The sequence below is a fragment of the Coturnix japonica genome, chromosome Z (genome assembly GCF_001577835.2).
Source record: "Coturnix japonica isolate 7356 chromosome Z, Coturnix japonica 2.1, whole genome shotgun sequence".
Classification (NCBI taxonomy): Eukaryota; Metazoa; Chordata; class Aves; order Galliformes; family Phasianidae; genus Coturnix; species Coturnix japonica.
Window position 1 is genome coordinate 6448325 of NC_029547.1, and position 23353 is coordinate 6471677.

Sequence of the window (23353 nt, forward strand, 5' to 3'; positions counted from 1 at the left end):
ACTCTAAAATGTCTTTTTGTTATTATTATTTTTTTTTAACAGAAAAAGAACTTTGAAAGCAAATTTCTCACTCAGCTTTCCAGCTGTACATATCAAAACAAAAGCCTCTAAAGCTTATGAAGAAGGAGAGAAACAATACTTAAGGCAATGCTTCTTAAACAGACAGAGATAACTTTGTACAGAACATGGTCAGTGAATGCTTCATTTTCCACTATGTTTTCAAATTATTCCTCCCCAACACAATCAGACTATGAGAAATAATTTTGCTTTTTTTTTTCTTGCAGAGGGTCATAAATGAAGAAAAACTTCATAAACAACACAAAACAGATCAAAATTATTATACATGACCCTAAATTGCAGACGAACTAGAAGCAAGTTGTAATAAGAAATTTATATGCTAAACCTAATCAGTATCTATAATGAAATCTGAAGTGGGAAACAAAAACAAAAAAAAACCAACAAAACAAAATAAAAAAGAACCCAAATCCTTTAAGATTATCTAAAAGTTGAGGAGATAACTTTATTGCTACAGTGACAGCATGCCAAAAACCAAAATTAGCAATATTCAATAGCATGTGTTTTTGAAAACAAAATGTGTTCTAGGAAGAGAATAAAAGTCACACCTTGCAGCAGCAATTGGAGCTGTCAGCTGCAGCAAACAACTGTAAATTGACTTTAACAATCTTTAACAACCTCCTTGCTACAGCATGGGGGGGTGACCAGGCTGTGGGAGGTGGACTCCTTGCGGGTTCCTTCCAACCCAGGATTCTCTACGACTCTATGATTCTAAGATTCTATGTGTATGTATATACACAAAAATCATCTAAAGCCTGGAGGAGGTCAACTTACACAGGACCACCTAAGAGTGACAGAGCCACAGCAGAAAAGGCTGTTGATCATGAAGTCTGTGATGCCAAAGAGGACGTGGTGGATGACTTACCACAAGTGAAGGTGTCATACAAATACATTACAGAACAAAGTAACAGAATGAACAATAATAAGGTGATCATTTGAACTTCTGAGGTAGCCTAGGGATGAATTAGCTCATGTATTAACTGTATGGTGTTAACTATGACAAAACTGCCTAAAACTGCCTCAGCTGTGATTATGCAACTGGAGAAGAACTCAGCATTATGAAACTGGAGAAGAAAAACAGAGTTTATAAAGTTCATCGACAGTACCAAACATTTTCAGCAAATCCAACACCAAAGACTCAAAAGTTGTCGTAAGCTAAGAGGAAAATCCATTAATGGGTAGATAACTGTTTCAAAGATGAGAAATAAATAGATAACATTAAAATTGGTCTGCTGGAAATTGTCCAGGGAGGTCACTCACAGAGCATCACAGAAATCTGTTAGGGCCTGAACTCTTTAATGCATTCATAAGTGGGCTAGAGAAAGGACAACTAATGAGATGACAATACTACACTGTTTCTGGTACAAAAAAAAAGACCAAACAAACAAGAGCTGGAGGTCTTTGCTGAGGCAGAGAATTAGAATATGATGAAGGAAAAAAAAAAAAGAAAAAAAAAAGAGGTACATTAAAACCAGTCCTGGAAATGGGGCACATCTAACAGTATAAAGTGCTGGTTAATGTCCTTAAACAACAGAGAAGCAAGAATTTTTATTGAACATGTTATCATATCACAAGCTCATGTGCCACTGAGGAAGATGCTGTACACCTGCGCTCCCTCTCCCAGAGCTCTCAGTACCTCAGCCCTTTGATTTATAACACACATATTAAAATTGTATTAATAACCAAGGCACAGACCATGCAGCACATAGGTTAACCCTGCATTTGCCTCCAATACATAATCAACACGTAAATGACAAACAACTTATTTTTAGTTCCACATATTCAACTACAAGAGGAATAAGATGTCAGTGCATGTTACTCCAGGCTTATTTTACAGTCTGCAGGAAGACAGGCATCACCAAAAGGTGATTTAACTGATCCTAAAATAAGTCATCGGCCATAAAATGAGCAGGGGGTAACTAGCTCAGTCGTCTTGAGATAAGCAAGATGAATTCTACCCTAACTATACCAGCATCACAGTTAATCATCGTTATTATGTGGACCAACCAAGCACAGAGATTCACTGTGCCAGGATCCTGCCCTGAGGAGTTTACAGCCTGAATATTCCAGGCAGGCAAAGGAAAGAGAGAAAGGGGATGAGCACAGAAGCAGTGTGGTGGAAGTATGAGCCAGACTGTGGAAGAATGGCTAGATGTGACAATTTTCAATACGTTATTATTATTATTCAGTTCCTTAAAAATAATAATAATAATAACAATAATAAGGAAATAAATATTAAAACAAAACCAAAAACAGTTCTCTTTTGACGGAGAAGTAAATGCAGTGCTGGGAAGGGAATCATACAGAACAGTTCCTTACAGAGTCATAAGAGAGTAACCGAGATTGGTCTTAATTTGTCAAGCTCTGCAGAAACTGCCATGACAGCAGTTCCTGGAAAATGTTTAAGAGCTACAACACAGAGCACTCAGAGTTCCAGTGGAAGAAAAAGAGCTACAGTCAAAAGACTATGTATTTTGTTTTTACAAAGGGGCAAAGCAAGACACAGAATGAAACTGCAAATATTCAGCATCTTCAGACTGACTTTTCATTGTTGTGATTACAAGTACAAATGAGAATCACACCCAACAAACCAGCCTTTGTTTGAGATTTAACATTGCATTTGAGAACCTGCAAGAGCAATGGGGGAAAAGAAGTGCAAAAAGTAATTAAGGTAACAATGAAAATGATGGTAAGAAACAGACCTAAGAAGTTCAGTTAGCTTCATAATATGATTTGTAGTCTATTTTGCTTTGCTTATTATTACTTTCAAACTACAATCAACTTACTGTCATACCACTGAATGATGGAAACCTTGCCAACTACTTCAAAAGTGACACATTTGCTGTTGCGCTGAACATTCCCAGAAGACATTTCCCCCCATTTTAATACAAAATCCTGTCAGATCCGCACAGCTGAATAAAAAAAATGTGTAAAGAATACGTAGCTGTAATAGACCTCCCCCAACTATTCAACTTTGGAATAAAAGACGACCAAAAGAGACTGAAAGATCCAGTGCCAGATTAATGCAAATATCTACCTGTTTGCAAGTGTACTTTTTGATTAAACTGGCATACATCAAGTACAATTAGAAAGGTTATTTATAACTAAGAAATACATAATTCTGCATTTTAATGAGGGTGACAATTACAGCCAACAGTTGCTAATTAACATTAATCCCTTTGCACTGCAAGTCTAAACTTCCCAATACGATTTTCATTGTCAGCAACAGACACAGAAAACAGTGATAGCAAAGCAGCTATTAGGGGGGTTACTTTGGCACAGATAGGTGCTCCTGTTACACACGGTAAAGAAAAAGAATCTCATGATGCGTTGAATTTGATAACCTCAGCTGTAAATACAGAATGTCATTTCAAAATTTACTTCATGTCTACCACATGAAATATAATCAAGGTTTATCATTTTCAAGGCTGAACCCAATTCCAAGTTCCCCAAGAGCCAAGCTTCACAGGTAAAATCTGATTTCAACACAAGTTCGAAATCTTCCATTGTTAAATTTGGTTTTGATCCCAGTCCTGCGTTCCCATCTGCATTTCACATCTGAAAGTCCAAAGCTTTTTTAGTGGTCGTAACAGAAGAATTCAGATAAGGCACACTGTTCCTCCTGTTTGTACCAGTACCTGAAGTAAAATTCCAGAGCAAAGACTGAAGATACAAACGATTGCCACAAACTGACTTGCTACTGTAGAATAACCTTATTGCTCTTTCTTTGTTGTTGTTGTTCTGTAATGCATCAAGAAAATATTGATTTTAAAAATAAAACCTGAAATTTCAATCAGAATCTTCCCCAATTGCTCTGTATTTCTATTCTAAATGTACTTCTATTCATCGATTAAACATTTCTCTACAAATGTATGCCATGTCCACAAGGACAACCATTGGCCATCTGAAGCAGTTCTCTTACTGATAGTCACACCCCTCTAAAAGAGATGATTTTGCATGCACGTAGTTTCCAAAGAGAAACTGCGTCTGTGTTAGCCTTTCAGCCAAGGTCCTTTCAGAAAGAAGAACTCTATCTATCAGTCTCCTTTCATACTGATCTTTAGCAGGAAGAGAGAAATGGTCCAACACCAGAAATGCACAAGATCGTAATAGAGCCAGTAAATAAAGCCTCTAGATGAGTGCTGAGGTGCTCACCAGCTGGGTCAGGCAATTGGAGTGGGATCAATGTTAAATGTAAGTAAATGAGAAGGCAGAAAAGGAGAATTGTGAGCACTAAGCAAAGAAACCTATAATGCACTTCTTACAAAGCGCTGTAAATTTCACATTTATTTTGTAAGTATGAGATAGATGGGTTATTTCTACATACAGAGGTGCCCAACTAAAATCAAGATAAGTGATATTAATGTCCTGTGGTCAGTATTATTGAACCTCGAAAGCAATAAACTATGAGTCGATAAATATTACATTTGCAACATAGTTAACATTCTTCTACTGTCTCTGGCACTTATTACACATTGTAACCGCAAGTCTACAATACATTATTCATATTTGGGGTGTCACTGAGTGATGGATTGCTGTAAGAGAGGCTGTCCTTTAAATAAATCAACAAATAAAAATGCAAATGTTAACATTTTCAGCCACAACTTTTTCCATCTTGAATAGGGAATGAAAATTTCACATTATATCGACAGCCAGCAGAGAGAACAATTAACAACCTACACTGTGAATAAGAGAGATTAATTTGCCAACGTCTGGTTTTATCACTTGCATATGGAACTATATTGGACTTTTTGTGCTGCTGGCTCTCATGGGGAGTGGGCAAAACTTGTGTATCCGATCATGTTCACTACCGAGCTCAGCACCCCACTCCAAACACACTTTTAATTCCTTTAAATGCTCGTTAGTTAGATGTGGAATGGACATTTTTTCCTCCGTGTCCTCCGTTTGAGTATTGAATCATTCTAAGGGGAAATACAATCTATTTATTTGGCAGTGCTTGCTTAGATACTACAGGATGAAGAAACTTCATTGCACCGTCTGAAGAGCAGAACCACACTCGTGCATCCAACATGCATAGATTTGAGAGGCATAAGTAAGACAAAAGCCTAAATCTCATCACTGTTGTATTTCCTAATATTCAGCGCAACAGATCTGCTCGGTACTATTCCAGAGTGCGTTATTAAGCTTATAACCCTGCACATTATATTTTACTTCAGATATTAATTTGCTTAAAAGTCCCTGAATACACATTCACCTGAGATGTGCTGGGCAATTGGGTAAATAGTTTTGTTCTTAAAATGTCCCTAAACACAAATTCACACAATACAATCTGTTTATAAGAACTCCGACAGGCCACTGCAGCCTGCAGATAATAATACAGTTCAGATACAGTATTCCTATTGCAGCAACTTCTAAATCACTTATTTTTATAGCTACGAAAAACTCCAAGACAATGCGTTCAGGTAGTGCTGAAGCTCTGATTTAAAACTGCAACAAGAAAACAAAGGCTTAATGCTGAAATCCCAGACTATCACTCAATCCCTTAATTTACTTAACTGTTCTTAAATTTACCTCTTAGTTGCCCAGAGTGAAAAAAGCTACAGGAGAATTATCTGTTTCATGGGGAGCAGAACAACCTTTGCCTGTGTCTTTTTAAGTGCTTGATTATCCACAGTGTTATAGGATGGACTGTGCAAAACTTGACGTTACAACTGTTTGTGCGTGGGGAGAGCCTGACAGTGGCACCGGGGCTGTAACCTAATTAAATGGTATTTCACAATGCTCAATTTGCAGTACTTCTAATATTTTGATTTAGAGCAGTTTCATTTCTGTTTCGCAACACAATATTTGTCTTGCTGGAATCATTACTTGATGTTACCTGAGGTATGATCTAGTTTATGTAAAAACCTTCTCATCACTGAATGAAAGCATGTAAATGCCACTACCTACTCTTTCCAGATCCCTTCATAACCAGAACAGAGCCTTGCTTCTAGGCAAACAACAGTTATGGAAGAGATGTCCCTGGTCACCAGAAAGCTACGTTATGTTATAAACAGTCAGAGGAACAATGCTTTAGGGGTAAGGAACAGAACTTCTCTTTGGAGTATGAACTTTGCCTATGATTTTTTTCCAAATATGCACGCTTTGATCTAGATAAATAAGCACATGGAATAAGAAAGCTTTCCAGACCTGCTGCGAGCATATTTTCAAGGGGCTCGTGCAGGTGTAGACACTTGGCTTAACAACACTGGATACCCAAACATGTAATGGTTGGCTGTGTTACAAGAAGCAGCCACAGGCAAGCGTTAAAGTAAAATGGGCAAACAAATTCACTATTAGCCTAACTCAGGATGCCAGATAAAGAAATACTTTCAGAGGCAGCACTGAGGCAAGCTTGTGCACATTCCTTCTAAAAGTCTAACCCTTCCACTGGTCTAGCACTAACAATTTCGGAGCATGCTCCTTTACCTTCCCAGGACACTTATTTCTTGACCCAGATGTGGTTCAGTGCGAGAGATAAAGCACTGCAGTGATTCTTCCTGAAGCACAAGGTAGCTGTAACACACGCTGAAGTTTCCATTGAGTTCTGCCAAGAAAGGCTATCAAACCAACACATCTTCTACCTGCCATGCCTGCTGATCCAGCCAGCCCTCCCAGGAGCTGAGTGAGCACCCTAAAGCCTTGCTCTGGCAGGGAGCTTCTGTCACTTTCCAACACCTTCTCCCTGGCAAACTTTCCAATTCTGCTACTGCCAAGCGCCAGGGTTTGTGCTAGTTAAAGCTGGCACAAACACGAGTTGAATCTAGTCCTATAAATTTAAATAGTCAAAAGTAATTAGATTTACATGTACTGCCGAATAAATAAATTTGCTCTTCGGCTTGGGCTTTGTGCTGCAAGTTTCCATCTCATGCCAACTGTTGTGGTTAGGCTGTTAACCCCCTCCAAATCACGGATTATAATGAACATGCTGACAAACCCTAACTTTAGTGGCGCAAAAGCAGCAATAATTCTCAATATTGATTAATTTAGTTAGTTAAACCTGCAGTCTAAGCTTATAACCATTCAATGATAAATTGAGACCGACCTGCTGGTCAAGCAGGTTTTTTGATGAAGGATAGGATCAGCTTTAGGTCTCCACAAAAATACTTGTCCATTTACCATTTTCAATTAGAGAAGGCCATGAGTAAGGGAAAGCACAACATGGCTGCTTAAGCTGGTCAATTATACTTACAGCACCAACAGACAGAAAGCAAACTGGTGAGCATGGGAGAGAAACAGTCCTCCCACCCCCCAGAACAGGATTTTTCAGAATTTGCCATCAACTGGTAAAATAAACCCTTAAAAATGACAGCTAATCAGATTTTTTACTGATCGCTTTATCTGATGTGATTTCTAACAGCATATTTCAACAATTATTTTACTCCCCTCTGTGGAAATGAATGGACCATCAATCCTCTTGAATAAAATTCCTTTTTCTGCGCAGTTGTTGTATGATGTGAATAATTATATCTACTCCTTAGTGCTTGAATAGAATCTTAACTTATCACTATTAGATGGTATCAAGCAGTATTTTTACACACTCTTTATCCGATATTACCAGCTTGCAAAGGTAACACTTGCTTCTAAGAGAAATGCTAAGGCAATCTTGTGGTTTCTGTTTGCTTAAACACACAGTTACTTGTGGGAAACAGAGACCAATCTATCTCAGTTCGTAAATCCTCCCAGAATTATCATCTTTTCCTTCAGAAGAAAAAAAAAAGAGAGAGAGAAAAGTGTTTCCATAGCAAGTAAGTACAAATTTGTCAATATTGATAGTGGTTTTTCACCTATTATATATCGCAAGTTCTCTCAAAAGATAGAAATAAACTGCCAGCTGCTGCCAAGTATACAGGAATGATATCAAGAATACATTTTCCTAGTCCACTGGGCCAAGAAAAGATTAAATCTAACTCAAGCCCTCTCATTCTCCAAGAAACATTTAACTCTTCTTATGAATGGCCATAGAATCTTGTCATCCCACTGCACGGAATCATCTAACAGCGTAAAATGCAGCGAATTCGTACTTTAATCTGCATGCACTCTGTTGTTTAACTAAAGATTTTATTATAATAAAGTGTGGGATATGTTAAAGAAAAGCAAGGACTGTATGCTGTTTTTCTTGGCATTTAGCACTAGAATTGCAATCCTTTCCTAAAAGGCAAGTTGCTCTTAGACACTAAAGTGTAACAACAATGCTGCTTTCTGTTTCTTCATTGGAGCAGAAGTGATAATGCTGCTTTTCCAGCACATTTAGTGCAGATATATAGCATAATCAGGAATTGCTGACTTAATGTGATTTTGTTGCTTGTCATTAAACAACTCTGGTATAAAATATTTTAAAACAAATGCCATTTGATAAAATACTGGGGGGAGGGAGTACTGGGGGAGTAAAATCTTCAAGTGGATTTAAAGCCTAACAAGGGTTAACACCATCCATTCAAATTATTTATAAATGTATCTAATGTGTCAGTACTTGGAACATAAAATACTTTCTGCTCTAAGTAAAATTAAAATGTTAGAACTTGGCATATTCCTGCTTTTCTTATTCTAACAAGCAATTTAAGGCTTACTATAAATGTCAAAAGGATACATCAGTTTTTAGTTTACATTATCCATCTTGTGCTAACATGAAATACCACAGAAATTCAGCCACTTCCCTGCATCTAGGAGAAATTTGATAGTTGCGTTTGCAGAATCTTAAACCAGAGATTACCCAGAAGCTTACCGTGAAATGTCATGCTGGATTGGTGATGTGGCCGTGGTTACAAGCTCCTTGCTGCTGCTTACCAGTGCAGGAGATGTGGTTGCATCCCCCCTGGGTCCTGAAGTTGTCCCTGTGGAACCAAGTGAAGACATTAGAGGCTATTCAGCTTTCAGCCACTATTTTGTGATTGTGTGTTAACGCAGACTAACCCGGGACCAAAAGTAGCTACTTTTTTTTGGAGTGTTTTATACACAGTGAAATTGCGATCAATGAATTTGCTATCAGTTGACAGTACTGTGCATAGCATTCATTTCAAGATCACCATGTGAAAGCAGGTATGTATAGTAAGCCATATATTATAACCTTTGTCTTACTGTCCAAATTTTGACAGACTTGCACTGTTCCCATTTCATACATGAATCCACACGATCCAGCTTGTTTCACAAACACAGCTCTCATAAGCTCTTATGAAAGCAATGTGTGTGTGTGTGTGTGTGTATAACTACTACTGTAACAGTATGCTGCTTTCAATAAAACACAACAGCTAGTCCATTCCTTTCTTTCCCTGGAAATACCCAAATTATAGAATTGTTCAGGTTGAAAGATAAAGCCTGGAGGTCCTGTAATCTAAATTCCACCCAAATCAGAACCATCAAGATTAGGTTTTCAAGGGACCTATATGGCTGGGTTTCAGTACTGCCACTGATGGTGAGTCATCTTCCCTGTGCATCTTGTTCCAGTGCTTCACATCCTCAGAGCAAAAATCACTTCCTATAACAGCTAACCAAAATTTCCCGAGTTGAACTTGCTGCAGTTGTCTCTTGCTTGTTGCTGATGGGCACCTTCAGGAAAAGTCTCATTCCGTCTTATCTACGTTGTTTCATAACATGACTGAAGAAAGCAGGGAAATCTGTGCTGGATTTTCTCCTGAGGCTGAACACATCCACCTTTCTCAGCCTCTGCCTGTACTTCGTGTGTCTGGCTTCAACAGACATGGAACAGACCGAGGTATTCAACAACCTCTAGGCAGGGGCCAGGGGAGCAAAATCATTGCCAGCATAAGAGCAAAGCAAGTCCAAGACCACCTCATGAGACTGAATGTGTACAAATCTATGGGAACAGATGACATGCACGCCACAGCCCTGAAGAAACAGGCTGATGTGGTTGCTATGCCACTCTCCATCATGTTTGAAAAGGCACAGCTGTCAGATAAAGTCCCCAGTGACTGGATAAAGAGAAACACAACTCTCAGCTTTAAGAAAAGGAGAAAGGAAGACCTGATGAACTAAAGGCCAATGAGCCTCACATCTGTCCATGGAAAGATCATGGAACAGATCCTGCTGGGAAACATGTTAAACCGCATAAAGATGAGAAGATGAGACAGCTAGCATGGCTCCAACAAGGGCAGATCAATGCCTAACCAACCTGGTGGCCTTCTGCCTAAATATTTCTCATCTCTATGAACAGCAAGTTTATCCACCAGTCATGCTGAAATGTGAAGCAGTGCATCAGTGTTGGAGCTCCAGCTTCCATACAGAATTTACAGACATCAAAGAGATTATTTAAAATATTATTTTGATTTAAGAAGTATACAAATACATGTCTACAGTCCAGTAAAACCACATGTTTTAATGTACATTTTAGGGAGGTTCTAAGAGAGATAGTTTCTTATTGTCCTGTTACAGTGCATTGTGCTTCAACACTATGTAGTCAAAAAAAACCTCACCTAATGAAATAGTTAATTATCAGTGAAGAAACTGTGAGAGATATTCTGGGGATATATGTTGATTGGGTGTCCTTGGTAACTTGAGACTGTGCCAAACCATTATAAGGTTGCGAATGCATATAAAGACTGGAAGCCTCTTCCTTAGACTTCTGGCTTCGAGACTGAATAAGAGAGATTTAGAAATCATTTCAACTGACAGTGGAATGAGGCAGCTGGATCTTAAGAAACTAATACTGAAGTAATAAAAACTTGGCGACCATGAGAGAATATATTCAATTCCTGGTATGAGAAACGGCTGGCACATTGTCAACATACTACATTCAAAACAAAGTAGATATATTTCTCTGAAAAAGAAAATATACGGACTCAGAAGTGGCCAATACAACCTCGAGGGGACTGTTCAAAGACCTACATTTGAAAATATTACCAAGGCCAGAAATGAAAAACAAGAAAAGGCACTAAGTAATAATATATTGATGCTGTTAGACTGCACAGAGATAAAACAGGGGTGGCAAGAAGTCTTGAATAAGTGCATATACAAACAAAAAAATGTTTTAAAATACATCTTGAAAAAGGCAGACAAGTCTATTGAGGGAAAAGAAACACCAAAGAGAAAGCAGGTCTATTAATATATGAAGAAGATTAAATCAATAATGATCCTAAAATGGTCAAACTACTAATAATTTTAAAATATAGTATAAAAAATAAAGAAAATGAATATTGGCAAATACTGCTACATAAAGCTGATGAAAAGAAATTATCAAGGGGAAAAACAGATAGAAAATCTTTAGTCTGAAGGATATATATTTCATGGCTAAACAGAATTAGTTAATGAATTTATGAAGTGACTGGTAATTATTTATGAAAAGTCGTAGAGAACTGAGGTGATGCAAATGACAGCAAATTAATTAGATTTCCAGGTGTTGGAAGACAGTATGAGACTGGAAAAGTTATGGATGACCTAGAGAACTAAGGGACATGGGAAAAAAAGAGACACGTTCACCTGGAAAAAGAAAGCTCATATACGGTTTGAATAATCTAAGTTCAGATATCAGTGCAAAGAGAGAGCCTGGGGTAGCAAAGAATAGCTAAAAAATAAACCAGATATAAGCTTGCAAGGCTAGCTACTCAAAAAGCAATTACCAGTGCCTCCTGAATAGTAACACTAAGAATACTATTTTCAGTTTTGTTAACTTGGTATAAGAATGATTTAAAGTAGGCTAAATACACTTCTGAGAAAACTCTAATAGCTGAATATTTCTGCTTGAGAAACAGAAAAGTAAAGCATAAAGAGTGGGGAAGTAGAGCAGCCTACATTTTTGAAAGTGTGAATACTACAAATGAAGAGAAGCTGTTGAGTCTGGTTCAGGCAGCAATGGAATTAAAGTAAGCAATGGGAAATCGAGGTTGATAATCATGAAAGAAATCTTTATGAATTGAATAATAGTAATATTCATAATGCTTAACATTTATATAGTACTTTACATCTTCAAAGCACTTCACTAATATTAACTAATTGCTCTATTCGATTGCAGGGAAGAGTCTTCCCTCAAGGGAACGTGTTCCAGATCCTGAATCCCTAAGAAGCTCCATTAGAAAACCTACCAAAAACAAACACCGTAGAGGAAAATCAGCCCCTGGAAAAATACAGATTCTGTGAGCTAAAATATTTTTTTCTTTCTCTGACTTTTCCTTTTACATATAGGAAGGAAAGCTACAGATGCTATATGTTATCATGCAGATGCTGCATCCCCTGAAGTGATACAAATGAAACATAATTCTCTCTTTGTTTCAGTGCAGGGAGATCTTAGGAGGGAGGTAAAGAGAATGTGGTTTTTTTTAAGTTCTACAGAAGCAGTGTCCAGTATTGCAGAATACAATCTAGCTTATTTTCCCAGCTCAAAAGCAAAACTTTCCAGGGCAAAGAGAAACACACACTTCTGTACTTCAGTGCTTTTTAACTAGACAAGTTGTTAGATTTTAGTACAAATTGACATAGCTGCTGGTGACACCAATAAAAACAATTTACTGCTGAAAAGATCTAAGACTTGAAGATTGCTTTGTCTGCTTAAAGTTTTGCTAGTAGAACTAAAAAAATAAAAAAAAAAAGTTTGGCTACAAGACACAAATGCCTAGTAAAGCAGAGGAGTAAAAATTAAAGAGCAAACAGAAGTAGAAGGCAAAAAGCCTTCAGAAAAAGAAACAAATACTGACGGCCTAAGTAAGCTTCCAGCTTGTTGAGAGAGAAGTGCTTTTTTTTACTCCTTGAAAGCCTCCTTCATTCCAAAAGTATATGTTGCTGTGGAGGGACTCTACCATGAGTTACACAGTGCCACAAGACACTGCTCCCAGAAGCAATGGAAAATTATGCTATACTGCAGTAGAGCCTAAAGACCTGCAACAGACCTGGCTCTACAGTAAGATGTGCCTGGAGAGCCATTCTCCCCATCCTCAAACATTCACAATTTAAACTGACAGGACAGATCAAAGCATGAGCAAAATAAAACCTCTGTAGCAGTAGTGTAACATCTGACTGTCAGGAAGCGCCCAGCAGTTAGCACTGCTGTTTTCTGACCAAATCAACATGTGAAATTTCGCAGCTACATAACATCAAGTTCCACATCTCAGGATGTCATCTCATTGACTTTGTATAGTCACAAAGCATGGCTTAGCTGGGGCTTAGTGACTGCACTGAATAACAGGGACCACTTTCTACTGACACAGTAGGCACCAACCACTATCTCAAGGAGACACTTCCAGGCCTGGTGGCTCCAAACTCTGATGCCTTTTGACAAATTGCACATTTTTGTGAATTCACAACCAAAACAGTATTGATATTACATTCCTGCTAGATGCTACTTAGCCATTTGCTAATAAAAGAATAAATTCTGAAGCTGAAATCCCTGTTCAGCAACAGATGGTAATACCTAGGAGAAGTAAGGACAAGGAACAGCTAAGTCCAGGGCTAACTGGAATTAAGAAACTTAACATTGTGCTCTCATGATCCCTGGAGATGAGAAAACACCGTACAAGTATGTGTGTATGGTTGTTAAAGGAGTCCAAACATATTACAGAGGAAAGCCAATTAAAGAGGTTCTAAATACAGAAGACTTCATCTTCAGTGATTAGTGCTAGGTAATTTGCCTTGTGATAAACAAGCTATTCAAATCAGTAATAGACCTGAGGTAGTTCCACAGCTTGAAAGCATTTCTCTGAACTTTATCTGGTATCACAGCAAATGCTGATGTTTATAAGCTGAATTTTGCCATGCAGCTCAAAGCTAGTAATCTTAATAAGCGCTTGCAAAAGACACCCACCATCTTCCAACATTACACTGACCACTACACTCACTAAATCAGCACAGGTGCAGTTCGGTTGCTATGTGCAATAGCCAGGTGCAGCGTGTAACTCCTTCTAAGTACTAGAAAATGAAATGAATGAATGCAGGAGAACCCAGGTTGGATTTTTTTTTTTTTCCTCCCCCAAATCTATGGAAAATAAATTACTTTTTTGGGACTATCCTTATCCAAGGAACAAAATCTATCATCCAACTGTGAAAAATCTCAATTTCATCACTACAGTATTGAGAAGGAGAGGGGAGAAGGAAGAGGAAAAGAGAAGAAAAAAAATAATGATAGCTGAAAAAAACATAAAAGAAAACCATCAGTGAAAATTGCCCCTGAAACTTTGCAGAATTGTAACGGCTTTCTCTTGCTTAAATTGATTGGTGTAGCAATGTTATAAAATGACTATTAGGATTCATTGTGCACAACAGAAAGTGTGAAATGTCAGCAGACTATACAGCAAAAGTAATGGGTCCTGAACCCCTGTTAGTCAAAAATGATTTTGTTTCAAATTAGAAATTGATTTTTTTTGGACACAAGCCCTTTACAGGCTTCCAACTTTTGTAGCTGTGCCTTGGAAGAGATTAACCTCAGCCACTGTTTGGGTCCAGGCTGATGATACCCTTTTGAAAGTTTCTTCACAGGGACTGCTTTTTAATGTTGGTACGGTCTTAACCAATAACACAAGTTATTTGTTCCTTTGAGAACTGCACCACATTTCTTCTCATTTTGCCATTTTCTTTATTTTTTATGCTGACATATACAGCAAACTGGCTGACAAGTTAAGGGGGGGGGGGGAAGGTAGCTCATAATTGAACCAAGGATTATGTTCAAGGCTCGGCAGTGAAACATCCAAGCTGCTTTTGTGCCCGACACATTCTCTTCCTGAGAAAGAAAGCTTTTTTAGCTCCTAAAGTAGAGGTACTAAGCTAAGAGCAGGATAGATTCTAGCAGTACAGACATCCCTGTGTGGCAAAATATCAGGTTGTAATGGTGGAGCCATTACTTGGGGAGGAAAAGAATGTGAAGAAGATTACATTTCAAGAACAAGCCTTGCTGCACTTATTCTCTGCTTGCTGGGAAAGGAAAAAGAATTGTTGAAGCAGCTTTTTGAGATTAAAGGGCTATTCTTTTCTCTTTTATCAGGAACACCAACCAAGAAGATCATGTTATTTACAAGGTTTTCTGTGTTTTTACTTTGAACGTATCTAGCTTCTCTTGGGTTGTTTTAAGCAACTTGCAATCTTCTCCCTCTAATTGTGCATTTTGCTGATCTGCTCTTGAACACATATACAATTTCTAAAATCCATCAGCGCAATCATGGCCCTGCAATACAGTACACTTTCTCTTACCTTTCCTTGACATGCTGCCTTCCCTCTTGGCCTGCACCAGAAGGGCTCGCCTATCTTCCACATTTGCACCAAAACCAGACATCTTCTTCCCTGAACTGCTCCCACCACTGCTCCGTGATGATCTGGGGGCTTTGCTCACTGGTGGTGTCCTGGGATCACAATCTTCACGTTTTGACACCGGTACACTAGGAAGAAAGAAAGGTGACACAACTACATGATATTGACCTCTTTAACGCTGCACAAACTCTTTAACACCTCCTCCCCTGGAAGCATAACCACCATGGTGCTGGTTGAGCTTCTGCTCAATCCATTTACAATTTCTGAAGGCAGGATGCCTAAGGATTGAAGGGTTAGGTTACCAACTACTTTAACTTCCATGGTAGTCATTGGTTATCAGCAGCTGGCAGCAGTCTGACAATTCTATTTGGAGTTTTGCAGTATTTGGAATGTTCCCAAATGCTTTGGGTCTTGGATTTTCTGAGCGTTTAGAATGGGACAAGTGGAATGAAGATACAGAGAGGATTTTGCCCAGCATGGTTGAGGAAAGTTAAAAGAAAAAAAAAAAAAAAGTTATAAGAAATGCTCACTTTGCTAGGAAAAAGTGGAAATAGAGAAAAATCAGACAGGAGAAAACTGGAGTCATGGCTTGCAAAAGGGAAGGAGATGATACATTGATTAAAGGAAAAAAAGAATGGATGAGAGATAAGAAGTTGTGAGCTGAAACAACAGAGGTAATTCGGAGCAGGACAGCAAATGAATGAACAGCAGGGAGAGAATCTGCTGTAGCAAGTGCAACAGCTGAGGTAGAAAGTAAGAAAAGAGAAAGCCAGAAAATGCAATGGACTGCATGTTAGAACATTGGAGACACTGGAAGGTCTCCTGCACTAGATTTTAAGCATTCCACAAACAGAGCCAGGATGCAAATTTGATGACATAAGGAAAGCATGATTTCTGTCCCTGCAGACACACGCAATCAGAAAACATTTGTGGAAGACAGGTCATCGAGACCATCTTTCTCTAAGTAAAGGCAACAGACTGCTTTCAAATTCTGCTCTGCTTCTCGCTTTAAACAAGGTTTCCCAACATTTATACGTCATTACACCCATCACTCTTATGCAGTTAAAGAAAGCAATTAAAAATACTTTTAAAACCTTTGGATTATCCACAGGAAGGAATGGAGTTCATCTCAAGATTATAGCACTTTGTTTGCAAGCATGGGACTGACATCCAGCTTTCCTAAGTTAGCAGAAGATTATACAAATCTTTTTTCCTGTTTAAGCACCAATTTTGTACGGATAACTCAAAGACTGCTACTAAGTTTGCATTATTTGGGATACAGTTTTATAGAGGATGATCCACAAGAATCTTTTACATAAAAGCTTATATTACTGAAGTTAGTGTACATCCAAAGGAAATAATTAATAATAATAATAATAATAATAATAATAATAATAATAAAAAAAGAAAAAGAAAGCAGATATCCAGTGTTCACATCAGGAAATGATAACTAAAAAGTTTCAAATCAGCGTGCTGTAAAAGCCACTGTTCAACAGGGTCCACTGCGCCTGTTTGACAATTAGTATTTCCCCTGTATTATTAATGCAGAACATTACATAATGGCTCATGACCCATAATAACTGGCTGAAGTGTTGGATAAAACTTCTCCAAATAACCTCCATTTACTTTAGGGTTTCAAGCTGCATGGTGACTTAATAACATTGCGAAGTGGTTTTAAAATTAATGATAGGCTAATTTAGTATCTTATTTGAATTCTATGAAATGATTAATCTACAAATTCCCGCAACTGAGAGTACAGCCAGAGGTGGGTTTGGACCCTAAGAACCACTTAAGGAGGCTTAAAGGTGTAATCATTGACCAGATTTCTCTGATCATACAGGACTTAGTACTTTATTTGTCTGATTCTTAATGATTAACACTTTAAAATCATGAGTGATGGTCTTGATGAAGAGTGACCCTTTGTTGTGTAAAGAAGGAAGCAATTACTCTGCTGTACATCTATACATCTTACATGGTGTGGTCATCTGAAAAACACCAGCTTTTTGGTTGAAATGATGTTATGTCAGTGGGAATTCAAACAGAAACGCATGCCAAGAGGAAGCTGCAGATGCTAACTTAGAAGAAAATAACAAAAGCAAACATATTTGCATTTATAGCTCACTAAACAGTGAATTAGAGCGTGGTTCTTCAAAAGTTGATTAAAGAAGGCTGACAATAAAGTTCTGTTCAAGTAAGGATGCAGAGTCAAAACTTGAAATGACAATCTGAGAAATGTCGTTCCAAGGAGGAAAAGGGATAACGTTGAGAGATACAGAAAAAAGTCAATAATCAATGACACATAAAAATGGTAGGAAAATTAAAAAAAGGTGATTGGTTAGTAGGACTAACAAAGGGCACCATGTTATCCGATGAATTGTCATAGCATTTCCCAAGACTACACAAAAGAGAAGCCTTTCTGAATGAAGACCTTCCTAACCCACATAGCCTGAATACTAAGGCAGGAGTTGTAAGGTGGCATCATCAGAAGAGAAGAGACTCAGCATTACTGCCTCCTTATGAATATTGAAGTGCATCACCAACAAAGGAGAACACACCTTGAGCGTTTTTCCATTTTGTCTGTGCCTCATATCGCGATATCCCTGCTGAGCGTGAATGGCAAATTTTAAATGTCATTCAGGACCTCCTGAATACTGCTAGTATTTGCATTCCTTAAAAAGTAGAAAAACATTAACCTTTTGTTTTATTGAATTAAAATGCCATGGAAATGCTGATGTAGTCTTCAGAGACTGAAATACTTTTACAAAGAAGAATAGCTGTCATTTATTAGACACAAAGAACAATTACTTGATAGGATGCTTTCTGACAAAAAGCAGATTGGTATTCTCATCATAGAAAAGGCATTGTAAAAAAACCCAGCACAGACCTCTGAGACTTGAATAATTTAAAGCTGCATTTGGTGCAATTTGAATTTTTCTTTAGGGAGGCAAAGTTAAATACCTTTAATTTGTTCTAATTATTTCAAATTTGCAAGTTAATTATGGCTGATCATTAAATAACAAAAAGGACTATCGTCTCCATAGAGTTTTACCTCCTACCCTCTGCATTACTTAAGCTAGATTTTAGTATGCATGAATTAACTTTCTAAATAATCACACGGTTTGACTAAATGGCTCAGTAAAATGAGCTCTGATCCTCAGAATAAGCATTAATGGACATTAGAAAGGCTATTGGGACCCATGTTACTTACATTATAAGTATTTTTAATGGGGTCTTATTTACTAATCTTTATGTACTGTTCAAGTTAGAGCACCATATAGATACATTATTCTGCTTTAATAGAGGAAAGTCAGTTCTTCAAGATACTAAAACAAATGTCCATTTAGAGCCAACTAAATTAATTTTTAAATTAATGCAGGAAAACTCTGATAGAATTTAACTTGTTTTAGCTACTCATCTTAATGAATCAATCCAACGTAATGGTAGCCTTGGTCTGCAAATGGATTTTTACAGATCTGTTGAATTGCTAAGCAACTGAAGCAGCTAAGACTTTTGCCACAGAGAAGCATCCACCATCAGCCTGTGTGCACCCAAGAGGTTTAATTTCTTCCCTACTCTGTAGCTAGTGATCATCTGACAGGTTCCCATTCATCGAATTTGCTTTCTCACCTTTCACTGAACTCTGATCTTTCCATGCATTTTTCAGTGCAGATCAGTGGTATCCAGAGAACACAACTATGTTATAACTAGTCAGAAAACCAAAATGCAAGGCAATTCATGCCTCCAGTATATATGTTCAACAGATGGCTGCCTTAATGGTACTCTGCTGCTCCCTGTTGAGACAAGGGCTTGACAGTTTAACCATTATCAAACTAACAGATTGCCGTGATAAGTCAGCTCCAAAAGCAAACATGTTGGGATATTATTTTCCTGTTCTGCAATTTCTGTTTTAAAAAATAAAATAATTAACAGTTCATGTGTGCAATCTGCTGCAACTATATCAGGCCAAGAGTGCATAACACTTAATGATGCAAAACTGGTGACAAGTAGACAAATCCAAGCAATACGTTTTTGTAGCTGGAACCTGCATTGCCATTTCAGATGCAGTTGGATAAACAGTCTGAAAGTTATTTTTTCCTCCCTATGCCATCCCTTTGGTTGAGTTTCCAATCAAATCAGCTTCCTAAGACAGCTCAACATAAAGCAACAGTGTCAAAAGTGCTGGGACAAATGAAGTGACAGTTCGTTTTGAGTCTGGATTTAGATCATTTTAAATCAAGTTATCAGAGCACAGCTTTGAAAGCTGCCAGTTCCAAAGCGGGACTTTTGGACAAGCTGGTTTTCTTCATGGCAATTAAAAAATATTTGCTGGAAGAAAAGTAGATTTGTAGAGCTTAGATGAGTGTCCCTTAGAAGAAACTTGAGTGGTCTTCCGTACAGTCACAACTTACTCTTGTCAAGTGTACTATGTAACTCTTCTCCACATAAGCTCCTACTTCCAGAACATCCAAGTGCCTCATATTTCTGAAGTGTTTTGTTATTGTTGTTGCCTCGATAAAACATCAGGTAGAGTGGGATGAGATTACACTCATTCGCAAAACAAAGAAGGCAAGAAACTGATGTGGTAAGGAAGATTGGACCCTGGACAGTAATTGGGTCAGCAGAAGAAGAAGAGAACTGGAGACAACTTGCAAACACTAAGAAAATAAGACTCCTGAAAATAGTTTCTTAATTAGTGAAATTAAGCAGATATATAGTCTGTGTGTATCTTCATAAAGCTAGTCATGAGGAAAATCCTTACAAGAGATAGAACTTAAGGCCCTCGTTAGAGCATCTCCACCTGCAACATGAAATCCTCTTCTTCGGGAACATCTTGCCTATTTTTTGAAGCAGAAGCATGTCAAGATGTAAAAGCCACAGAGCATGTAGGAGAAAGGTGGGCTGTTCACTTTTTTTGTGATTTCTGTGGGGTGAATAGAGCTGGAAAAGAGCTAACAGTGTTGCAGATGAGGAGAAGCACAGCAAGGACTTCAGGCCAGTCCCTCACCACTGAATGCCATCACCATTGCATTCCTCATGACAAAAGCAATCTGTTCATGTCAGTAGATCAGCAGCCTTCAAAACACACCTCTGAAAATCTAAAGCCTGTTTCGCATGGAAGCCAAGTGCTTGAAAAAAAACTGAAGCTTAACATTTTCTCCTCCTTTCCTTTAAAAAGTAGGAAAATATCCTGTTCTAATACAGATCTTGAAGACCATATTCAAGCCTAGAGTGAGATTTCATGGCCCAATTATGAAACCTGGCATTTTGAGGCTTATGTTAGATGTATCAGCATGTTAATGACACTGCTGGGATCCACTGCATGTTAATAAGAAACAGCTGATTTCCTTTCGAGAGAGCACATTCATTTACACTTTGGAGATCTTCAAGACAGAGTCCAACTCCTTTCTTAAGTATTTCTCAAAGTAGAAAACAGAAGTCAGAGACAAACAGGGGAACACCTCAGCAGATAAGGACAATGTGTAACTGAAATATAAATATTATCAAACCTGTCTGTGTAACTGAAGATTTTTTTCATCATGGAAAATACACAGTGATTGCCTACAATCTACATACTGTTATGCACACAGTATTGCTGTGGAGTGATCCAGACCTTACAGTCCTTTCCAGGTCCAGTGTCCCTGAATCCAGTAATGTATCTGGAAGATTGCAACATGTTTCTGCTGTTTCTTTCTGTTGAACCATCTGTCTTGAACCTACTGCATTTGGTTTATATTTCTCCTCATCTTGAAGGAGTCATATGGACAAGAATACTTCTCGTATACAATTTCTACCAGGGTAATGTAATCCAAATAGCTCCTCCAGACAATTCTTTCAGAAACCAGTTTCTTCCCTACTCCTTCAGTGACTGGTACTCAGACATTTAACTCCACTAGCAAGAATTGAGGCTGCATATGCTCTTAATTATCAATGACCTATTAGATCATACCAGCCATAGGTGAAAGCCTGGCCACAATGAATCAATCAGAATACTGCCCTTATCTTCAATGAAGTCAGGATTTTGCTTAATATACACAGTTAAGGTCTGTTTGTAGGAAGTACTAAGCGTAATTCCTCCTAAAATTATATTCATGCCTTTCCTTTTAAGATCTGTCCTGGTTCTGCTTGAAGTTAGCTTATGCTCCAGCTTCCCACCAGCACCCTTCCTACACTACTTCTACAGTTTCGCTAATAAACATTGAAATGAGCTCTGATTACTTTCTCTCTTAATCTCTGAATCCACAGAAAATTCAAACATAAAGGTTTTCAGACGATTATAGGGCTATGCCCACAAAAAGCAGACTGGCAAATCTTAACAGGACAAAATGCTGTGATTGCGTGTTTGGCCTTTCTTATAGAGCAGAGTAGAGCAGCTGTCGTTCCAGCAAGCAGTGCTGTCAGACTTCACAAAAGAAAGTCATGTAAATGTCAAGTCATAGGTATAAAAACAATCCTTCAAAACAGTGTCTGTATATATCAGAAAAGCCTGCCTAGCTGTCACCAGTGAAAGTACCATAAGGAATGATGCAAAAGCCTGTTTAGGACAAATAAAGTTTCTAAACTGAGTCCAAACTTCTCCACTAGATCAAACTGCGTAACTCTCTCCTTCAGCAGGAGAATCACAAGCTCTTCAGAGTGCCTTAACCAGAATGACTATTGCTCGGCTGAAAGCCAGCCCTATTCACAAGTTACCCATCAAAAAGCAAAATGCAACCCAACTTCTGAACAAACACCCCCAAAATGAGAGTGCAGTTTGGTTGTGATAAAGGCACAGATGCAACACTGCATTGTCCCTTCTGAACTTGGCTCACCCAGAAGTTGTTCTTAACAGTCAACGGGCTGCACTGCAAAACAGACTGGAATCATGCAACCATAGAATTGAGTTGCAAGGGACCCTTAAGGGTCATCTCATCCAACTCACCTGTAATGTACAGGGATGTCTACAGCTAGATCAGGTTGCTCAGGGCTGCTTCAGGACTCAGGCTGAGTGTGTCAGCAACCACCTGCTCTTTCCAAGAGTTCTTGTGCTTCCTTCACTGATTTTCCATATCTCTTCCATATAAGTTTCTGACAAGCTGGTAGTGGTGACAACAGGACCTTACAGTAAATAAGCAGGAATTGCCCCTTTTCTGCCCATGCATCACATCACAGAGTGACCATTTGCTGAAGACAAGTAACAGTACAGCAAAGAAAAGAAACTCTAGGAGCTGGAAAGCAGGCACTCAGAAGCTTTCCAAAGTGTTCTACTGACAAGACATTTTGAAGAGGTACCTAATTAGACCAACAAATATTTAAGATTGCACTCCTGTGTACAGGCATTACAAAGAGCTACACATACACACAAAATCTGTCCTCTCATTCTAATCATTTTTACCTGTGTTGCATGATGATTAAATCAAGCATTTTAAGCACAGATTGTGATAGGATTACATAGATTTTTTACTGATGCAGTTTAACAAATCTTGGGACCAGCAAATCAGTTGTCTGAAGGCTCTAATGCTGTTCGTACTCTGCAAAGCCACCAGAGCTCAGTGTTGGGGCACAAGCTCAGCCTGGGTACAAGGCACAGCCCTAACATGATGCTGACTGTACCTTCACACTGGCTCTCCAACCAAACATAAACTTCACGTTCTTTCATTTCTGTTTTATATAGGCATCCAAACAATGTGTTAGAATACAGCTAGTTCTGCAGCAATAACTCTACACAGAATCACAGACCCCTTAGAGTAAGAAGGAACATTTTAAAGGTCATTTAGTCTAACTCCTCTGTAACAAACATGTACACCACAATTAGATAAGGTTGCTTCATCTTGAAAGTCTCCAGGGATTGGGCATTAACCACATCTCCCAGCAGGACAACTGCCTCCTGTAGCTGGAGGCAGAAGGTCTCATCAACAGGCTCTGCTTGAAGGTGGCCTGTAGGAGACACTCACAAGGCTCCCTTTGCTGCCTTGGTCCCAAACTGCCACCCACAGGCTTTTGACTTTCTCATAACTATTCTTTAGGGACAGCTCTTCACATTTTATTCCTTTTCTGATGTAGATAGCAACAGCCGTTCCCCTCATTCCTTGACTGTCTCTCCTGAACTGCTTGTAGC

General features: G+C 38.4%; 1 protein-coding gene across 3 annotated transcripts in view; it reads right to left on the bottom strand.

The window, feature by feature from the left end:
• The window catches only part of KIAA1328 (KIAA1328 ortholog), a 172192-nt gene that overhangs the window by 18418 nt on the left and 130421 nt on the right, over positions 1–23353 (bottom strand). For all 3 annotated transcript variants that reach the window (XM_015848262.1, XM_015848261.2, XM_032441150.1), the window contains 2 exons: positions 15202–15386; positions 8801–8909 (listed from right to left, as the gene is read on the bottom strand). In XM_015848262.1, coding sequence (XP_015703748.1) covers positions 8801–8909; positions 15202–15386 — 294 coding nt within the window. The remainder of the gene's footprint in view (positions 1–8800; positions 8910–15201; positions 15387–23353) is intronic.